Genomic DNA, 9,388 nt, shown 5'->3' on the forward strand with positions numbered 1-9,388 from the left:
ATAACTGAGCTGAAAATTTAGAGTATCCTAGTCTGAGTAAATGAAAAAGAGCAGTATACTCTTGTGTGTTTTAAACTAAACTTTTTTTTTCCCCTCTTGAAACAATTTGTCAAACCAGAGAAAGCATTTATTCATGAACTTTGCCTCACAACTTGCATTAGGAGTGAGGCATTTAATGCTGTAATCCATGATTACTTATACATTATTATTTACATTATGAAAGTTTGGTTGATGTAGAACTGGTGTTGCCTTCCTGGGGGAAATTGTTCTTGCAGATTGTTTCCCGTGTTTCAGAGCGTTTGCAGGCTGTTGGTACAGCCCCAGTGAAAGCTGGATTTATGGCTAGGCTGTGCAGGCTGGGACAGGGATTCAGCTCTTCTGGGAACACCATGATGCTGGCTACAGAAGTCTACCAGGAGTCAGTGGAAGAGCCAAATTACTTACCTATTAGGCTGTCTGCACTAGTGGATGGTCTATGGTGCTGTAAAACAAAACACAGCTTAGTTTTAAAGCCTTTAATCCTTTAACATTCTGCAACTCATTAATTCATATGATTTTATCCATTTATAGAAATATCTTCCCAACACTGAATGGATAACTTGCAGAGAATCAGTGCTTCTCTACATTAAAAATAATCTTCCATCTCATCTTAAATGTCCTTACTGCTTTGCAGCTATGTAGTTAATGTAAAATACTTCCAGTGTGCACAGAAATTCAAAAGATACAGAGCTGAGAAAGTCTCTAGGAATTAATATGATACTTCTATACTAAGAAATACATAGAGATTGTAGGAAGTACAGAAGTACAAAGGTGAGAACATCAAGGTGTAAAACTGCATAATGGGATTGTGGTTACTGCATGAGAAGAGGGATCAAATGCAAAAATATGCAACAGAAAACTCTAGACAGCTGCAAGAGTTTTAGAGGTGTTGGTGTTGAAGTGGAATGGTGATGGGGTCATGTGTTGGCGGCTGAATGGCGGCTGTCATCTTGTTAGTTTATGTTAGGGCAGGTAAGTCTCTTGCACAGAGACTTTCAAAGACTTGCAAAAGAACAGTGAAGGCATTGATATAGTGTAAAAGCATGGGCTTTTTAAACTTACACTGAGGGACATGAAAAGGATTTTCTTTTTTAATTTTTTTTCCAATCTCAGTTGTTACCAAGTCCATAGGCATGACAGCAAATAGGAATGCAGCCAAATTGAGAAATGAGAAAAATGTATCTTTGTGAATGTGGCTCTTTCCCAATAGAGGCATTCTCTTTGAGACACTTTGTTAAAGGAAGCTGAGAAAGAGAGAAAACAGGAGAGATGTGATACTACACTGCAAGTGCCCAGATACATAATGAAATAATTCTGATGTTAGGTGCTGCTTACAAACATACAAGAATTGCCTGAGAGGGAAAAGATATGTGAAGAACATTTGACCAAGAAATCAGTCCTGTGAGCAGTTTTTATAGGAATATTGGACTGTGGCAAGACAGATGTTGGTCAGAAATCATGTTTACAAAGAAATTCCTCTACCACATCTTTCACTGTAAGAAAGAGGTTTGAATTCACAGTGATGAGGCCTTTCTCTTTTTTCTCTTTTTTCTCTTTTTTCTCTTTTTTCTCTTTTTTCTCTTTTTTCTCTTTCTTTTTTCTCTTTTTTCTCTTTTTTCTCTTTTTTCTCTTTTTTCTCTTTTTCCTCTTTTTCCTCTTTTTCCTCTTTTTCCTCTTTTTCCTCTTTTTCCTCTTTTTCCTCTTTTTTTCTCTTTTTTTTCTCTATTTTCTCTATTTTCTCTATTTCCTCTTTTTTTCTCTTTTTTCTCTTTTTTCTCTCTTTCTCTCTTTCTCTCTTTCTCTCTTTCTCTCTTTCTCTCTTTCTTTTTCTTTTTTTTTTTTTTTCTGAAATCAGATATTAATGCAGAATATCCAATACATTCAAATGAATTTGGCTGGCTAAAGCAGAGGTTGTAACTCTGCATTTTCAGTGAAGAAAATGTTAGCACGACCCCATGAAAGGCAGCAACATTTCTGGTAACTTTTTGTCTTGTTTTGTGACATCAGAAGTCATATCTTCAGCTGGTTATAAATCCAAAAGCCAGTGCATTAGGCAGCACAGGCTTAAGGAAGAAATTGGAGTTTGTAGCATGGCTGAAAACTAGGTTGCTCATGTTCTGAAGGTGCTTAACTTCAGATGGCAACTATCTTCTTAGAATTTTCTGCCAGGGGCAGCTTGGAGGTCTGGAAACTATCACATGGCCTAAAACCCTCCATAAATTGAAAAATGACTGTCATTAGTTGCACTTTGGCTTCCTTATACAAACACACTCATTTGCTTGTTTAAAGGCTGATAAATAGTTACACTATGATGGATAATGATGAAACTGAGCTGGAGAGACATTATGTAAACAGAGACGTAATTTACTGCAGAAAAGCAAAGCTTATACAGCAGGACAAATGGGATATTTTTGTTCTTTGCAGCCTGAGCTTTTGGAATAAAACATTTTAATGCCGTGTTTTTAATGTTACAACTGTCAGATTTCCTAGCAGCTAATCTCAACCTTTTATTCTTTTGAAGAATTTCTGAATAGCACAAGGATGCATATGCTAATACTGTAAGTCATGAATTCCTCATTGACTGGCACACAGGCAGGTGTTTTTCATTGGGCTGTCTGGGTTTATCTTGATACATTTTTGTACATCCATTAAAGCCTTTGGGGTTCATTTCAGTCATTTGCCAGGTGCCCGGACATAGCGACTGTATCTCTTGGGGGCTGGATATTTAAAATGTTTATGTTTCCCTTGACCTAGAGCTTAAAAGCCAAAAGCAGAACTTGATCAATAGAAGTCCTTATCCATTTCTTAAAATATGCAGCACTATTTAAAAATACATGTGTTAACACTTTCACATAATCTTTGTTTCTAAAATCAAGTATATTGCAGTGGAGTTTATTAGGGGTAGTATTCTTCCGCAGTAACACAAGGAAGCGATAGACAGAGTTGTTCAATGTAGCTGTATTTTCTTGGCCACTGCTTCTGTAAACTTCTTGTGCAGCCATTTATTTGCCTCAGTGGGTATCAGTGGATATTCAGATAGCAAGCCCAAGATTAGATTCCAGACTTTACAAAAGGAGGCTGGATTGACTACTTACCTTTGCTTCTCTCTTAGACGAGGCTCAAGAGAGTGGCAAAAATGAGAACAATAATACGTATCAAAGTTTGCTTCTGGTATCAATCAGTTTTTTCACGCTGCATTATTTTTTTTCCTCATGTCAATTGCAGAACAACAGTAGGGGATAGAAAAGTGTTGCAAGAATCTGTGAATCAACAAGTGGACAAATGAAGTTAGTAATTTTAGATTAAAAATTCCTATATGGAAAAGAAGTTGAAAGCAAGAGGTACAAGAAGTGTGCTAATAAAAGCAAGATTTTTTTCCAGGTGCTTTCAGAATTATGGGCAGCTGTAAACCAAATTAAGCAGATTTTATTTTTATATTTTCCCATCTTTGAAAATAAAGGGTGATTGAAAAGGGAGATTTTTATTGTAACAAGCATTCCCCTTTTATTATTTTATCTTGTATCCATTCTATTTTATCTGTTCTTGCTTGTGTCATTCCATGCCTGACAATACACATTTCATATTTCATTTATCGTTTACATAGTCTTTAATTCTGTGGTCTGAGAAGAAAAAATATCTGTTTATGTAATGACATGGAGGGTGGAAATCTACAAAATATTTAGTTTAAATTAATTGTTCTTTGTGAAGTTGGTTATTGCTAACAGATTTGTCTTTTTAAGGTACATTCTGTAACCCATGCGTGCATACATCTCTATCTCCTCCAGCTGTGGAAAAGGAATTGCAGTCAGAGTAAAAAAGCTCAAAACAATCAAGGCGTATCTCGCAGTAGTGTTTCAGTGGAGGTGTATGTGGAAGCCCCAGAACTAAATGGGTTTCAAATTGGAGGTTGCAGACAGGATTTGGAGTGTAGCCTGAGTGCTGCACGAGGGGTGGTTGGAAGGACTGAGAAGAGCAGTGTTGTTATTTGAGTCCCTGAGCTACCCAGAGGCCACTGCAGGGTGGAGTGCTTTTCTGTGTGCCCTTGGCATGTCTGTCTCTTGGAATGAAACCACACATGAGAGATTTATAGCAGCCATGTGTTGGCACTTTGTTAGCCCTCTCTGACAAATAATGCTTTGGCTTTTCAAGATGCTCAATGTGGTTTTTTTTGAGGTAGATATGCATCCCAGAACTTGAAATATCTGAAGTTATTTTTATAGCAATTGTGTTGAGTATGACCACTCTTCAAAAATAAAGACTACAGTTTAATGACTAAAAATGTTACAACTGCAGAAATGCACAAGTTAGTTGTCTACTGTTGATTTCATGGAAATGTAGGATGGTTAAGTTTGGAAGGAATCTCTGGAGGTCACAAGGACATGTAGAGCCAATTGCCTGGGACTATGTCAAATGACTGAAATATCTCTAAGGATGAAGACCCCACAACCTAAGTGATGTTATGACCTTGCTGGGAGTCCTTCCATGGTTTATTTGGCAAAAAAAAAAGATTTAACTGTGTTACTCAAAAAGTGTCTACTACTATGTGAACTAACAGCTCATGTAAGATCTCTTGGGTTTTTTTTGGTTTGGTTTTTTTTTTAATTATAGGGACTGGACTCTCTAAGGATTTATTTCTTTTCCTCATTTGCAGAAAGGTTTATGTAATTTATTTCCTAATGTAACCTGCTTAGCAGCTATGCACATAATAAATATTCCAGAGATCTACCTGGGATTTTTAATTATTTGTTTGAGCTTAAGGGTATAATGTTGCCCCTTCCTCCCTTATTTTTTAAACTGAATTAGAAAATAAGCAGATTTTCTTTGAACATTTGAAAAATATATTGTCAGTGCTAATGTTTGCAGCAACAGCAGACAGGTATGCTGACATTATGGTTGATGATGATCTTAAAAATAAACCAAGATACTATAATCTGAACAATAATGCATGTCAGAAAGGAAGTGAATGATAAGGATAATGGTTAAATCTGCAAGTATTGGGGCAATTTGGCTCATGTTAGGCCTTTCATATGGTACTTGTTTATACTAACAGCAGGCGTGTAAAACTGCTGGAATTTCCAATTGCATCTTTTCTTTTCTTTCAGATAGTAAATCTTATAGAAGAAACTGGACACTTTCATATCACAAATACAACCTTTGACTTTGATCTTTGTTCACTGGACAAAACCACAGTCCGTAAACTACAGAGTTATCTGGAAACATCTGGAACCTCCTGAGGATTCAGCATATGGCTGTGTCAAAAACTGTTCTTTAAATGATGTATGCAGAATGATGCGACCAAAATGGAGGGGAAAAAACCAAAAACCTCTTCAGCTTTTTTTTTTTCCTTAAAGCCAGTCTCTTGATAAGGGAGAGCAAAAGTGACCAGACTCAGAGGACCACTCTTCTCAAGAAGAAAATGCTCTGGAAGAGTTTGCCTGGGTAGCCTTGAAAAACAAACACAGAAAAACAAACAAAAATACTTGTTCTTAATGAATGTGTATGATATCATGTATCTCTCTCTGTGGTGTTCAAGTCCACAAGATGAATGCATGTTCAACACACTGCCTTACTACATAACTGATCTATTTATTATTGCATACATGTATCTTAAAGTCAATGAGTCACTGAGTGACACTACCAGATATTGCAAGTAGTGGGGTCCCTTGTGTGCTATTTTGATGCAGTACTTTCACAAGCCTAGTAACCTTATTCACATTGAAATGCCACTTCTTGCTATCTTTCTTTAGTCAATTAAAACACTACAGTCTTGATTCCACCTCTGCAGTTCTGGGAAACAAGATACAAACGTGGCGACCAAGCAGTGGTCCTGTATTTCATTTCCTGTCTACCACAGTAGGGTAGACTGCAAGTCCTTGATTCTATCCACTTACTGATATTGACTGGTTAAAAAGTGCACCAAATAGGTTCATATGACTTGCTGTCTAGCCTCAGTGAATAAATCAATAAGACTTTTAACAAAAAATGCTATGTATACTGTCCTGAATCTGGCAACTCTTGCAGTCTACATTTTTGTGTCCATTTAAATGTTGCAAAATTAAATATATATTAGAGTGAAGGTGTTCTGCAGGAGCTCATGATAAAAGAAAAAGTACTGGTCCTGTCTTTAAAGAACATGTTGTAGAAAATTCTTAATTTGGAGCTATTTATTACTTTGAGTTTCAACACTCTTCTGCTGTGTGTGACTCACTTCTACCATAAAACTTTTTGCATAACACTTTTGTTCGTTCATATAGTAAATGATCTGCTTAGTTTGTTTTGGGGATTTTTTTCTGATTTAGTTGGTTTTTTTACAACTGCTAAATTAAAACCTTTTGTTTGAAAAGAAGAAAAAATGTTGTTATACACTTAAATGAATACATGAAATAAAATACATGTATGATATCATCTGTATGTGTGTTTATATATACACGTGTACCATACCTGTGTATATGTGTATACATACACACATACATGCACATATGCTTTTTAAACTTTGCAGATTTTGGTATCTGTTGATAACCTTATTGTGTTTCCAGAAGAATTTCTTGTCTATAAAAATGAGTATTCTTTCATACCATCCATTTTTTCTTGAAATCAGGATCCTTGTTTATGCCTGATCAAATGAGAGGATGTATACTCAGTTTCACATCAATGCTTCATGCTCTCATATTGCTGATGGTTTCTTGATGAAATCATTGCCTTTATATGAAAAATTCAAATTCTTAAAGGACAAGAGAAAATAATAATTTTAAAATTACTTCTGGATGCAAAGGTTTATTCAGGTTTACCAGACTGATAAATGTATCTTGTTGCTAGACTGGCCAGTATGTCATGTGTATGCTTATTATGCCACATGTAGTCTCTATGTGTAGAGCTAAACAGTACTATCTTTATGACTTACTGTTTAATGTGCACAGTTTGTGCAGCACTGAAAAACTATTGGGGTTATTTCTTATTCAGATGGTAAATCTTAATACTGTTTCTTTAAGTCCAAAGAAGATTTTACACTTTACTCTTTTTGAAAGGGCACGATACATATTGGGTTGGGGGGCTTTTTTCTTATTTAAAATGTTGTTTGATCATACTCCGCAGGAAGTCCTCCTTAGGCTTCTGAAGAATAAGTGTACTTTTTCAGTAATGTTATGACTCTTATTGATGATTGGCATGAAGCATACTTGAAGCGTTTTGTTGTTCTTTTAAGTCCATGTCTTAATGTGCAATTGGGGAGGGGATGGAGGACTGGGAGTGTAATGTTAACTTTACTATTGACAAAAGGCAGGTGACGATGGGGAAGGGAAAAGGGGTGCATGTAAAGGGGATAAACTTCAATTTTTATTGATTGTTTTATATAAAAATGTTTGGTAATCTAAAAGCAACTTTAAAAACCTTTGGTCTACAAATGTGTGTTCAACTTTCCTGTCTTCTAGGTATACCAGATGTATATGGAAATTTGTCCACTTGGACTTTTCTAAGTCTTGTGGTAAAGACTCATTGAGTTTCAGAAGGGGATACTTCTAGTACAACTATTGCACTGTTTTTTTAGAAATGGTGAAATGAATCATTTTACCCTTAAAATACCAGATAAGCTTTATTGTACACTGAGAACAGGGGTGGAGGAAAGGAAAAACTAGATAAATAGGCATAAAAGAGAGATAACATCAATTACAGTATCAAATCAGTGCTGAATTTCATGCAAACTGTGGATGATCCTTAAACTCTTAAATTTTCTAATTCAATGAGAGAGAGAAAATAGACTGTTGGTGTCAAGGTGTGCGTTGACTTGTTCACAAAACTCTGATAGAATTAGAGCGACTAAGTTTTGATCTAAATTTTAAAGTTAGCTATTTTCATCTAATTTTGTATATGGAAACAAAATAAAACTATGTTCACCTAATTTCAGACATTCATGTTTCTCTTAAAGGAAAAACAAGAAGATACCCTTCCAAGTCTTTAATGTCTATGAGCATTGATCTTTGGGATGGGTTAAAGAGTTTTGGCAACAAATGTTTTGAAGTCTTACTTAGCATAAAGCTGTTTAAAACAGTTATATAAGAGAATTTGGACCAGACAGAGTTTAGCAGTAAGTTCCAATATCTAGAGTAATTCTCAGCATAAGTCACTGTTACTAGAGCAGTAGTTGTATCCAGTAGCAAAGACAGTTTTCTCACTAGAAACTTTCCTCCTCAGAAAGTGGATGTCCAATTCGGTAGACAACTTAAAAAAAAAAATATTTAATTTTTTTTACAAATTGTGATCAGCTGAGAGGCTTTATAAAACTTCCAGTATCATCTAAATTTGAAGGCCATCTTAGTCCATGCTAAAGAAAAAGAGCTAGAAAGGAGGAAGGGGCCTCCTTTCCTCCTCTCATACACTAAAGTGAAGAGAGTCTTCCAAGGTAAAACTAAATCTGTGCTCAGTCTTCAGCCTTTGGACTGTAAGAAATGGTTGATCATTTCTCTCTCTCTTCATTGGTTTGGTGTTTTTAGAAAAGTCTATGCTCTCAATTTCAGAAACAAAATGCACACAGTACAGCGCATTTGGAGAGCCCAGTATATTTCTATTAAAATTTCTTTTAGTCTCTGGGAAGGAAATTACAAGTTCTTGGGTTTTGCCTGACCCATTGTTCTTCTTTCCCATTCTCACAGTGAAATAAAGTACTTTCACAATCTAGTTTGAGTCCTTGGTCCTTACTGGGTATGATCTTCCTTTCCTAGGAGCTGTACCAGTGTTTTGGGGTCTCTTGAATGACCCATTTGTTCCAAGACCTGTCACTTAGTTTGCAAAATTGATGGGGAAACTGTAGAATTGCCTGAAGTGAAAATTGTCTCATTCATTAGGTTTTGTTGTATGCATTATCTTACTCCAGACACTGCACTGATGGTAGGATTTTTGATTTGTTCGGATACACCATATCTCATCTTTTACCACTTGCAGTTTGATGACAAACTATAATTTAGTAAACTCCTGTTTCAGTCTACAGAGTCTGTTTTGCATTTGCTCATTGGCCTGTGGTTTACAGAAATTAGGCATCACGATGAAAATTTTGTCAGGTTTTCACCCACAGCAGGAGCTAGGAGGAACTACAGAAATAAGCAGCAAAATAAGAGATGTTCCAAAGTTTAACAAGTGTGAGGCATGTGTTTTAATGAGCCTCAATAGTTTTCTTAATTGTCAAGCAGTATACAGTAGAATGCAGTGTACACCAGGAGGCTACTCTGTACACTGTACGGAGTCTTACTGCTGGGCATAAAAGCCTTCCTAACAGATGACAGGGACTAAAACACATATATCTGCAGTGCTTTTGTGCATGCTTGGAAGTTAATCAGTGTATTAGTGCTGCTAAACCAAT

The 9,388-nt window shown here is 36.0% G+C and overlaps 1 protein-coding gene across 1 annotated transcript in view; it reads left to right on the forward strand.

The window, feature by feature from the left end:
• MLLT3 (MLLT3 super elongation complex subunit) overlaps nt 1-8,709 on the forward strand; it is a 119,238-nt gene extending 110,529 nt beyond the window's left edge. The window contains exon 12 of the mRNA XM_054652099.2: nt 5,142-8,709. Within this exon, the coding sequence (XP_054508074.2) occupies nt 5,142-5,273 (132 nt within the window). The 3' untranslated portion in view covers nt 5,274-8,709. The remainder of the gene's footprint in view (nt 1-5,141) is intronic.
• The last annotated feature ends 679 nt before the right edge of the window (nt 8,710-9,388 follow it).

The sequence above is a fragment of the Agelaius phoeniceus genome, chromosome Z, assembly GCF_051311805.1.
Source record: "Agelaius phoeniceus isolate bAgePho1 chromosome Z, bAgePho1.hap1, whole genome shotgun sequence".
Classification (NCBI taxonomy): Eukaryota; Metazoa; Chordata; class Aves; order Passeriformes; family Icteridae; genus Agelaius; species Agelaius phoeniceus.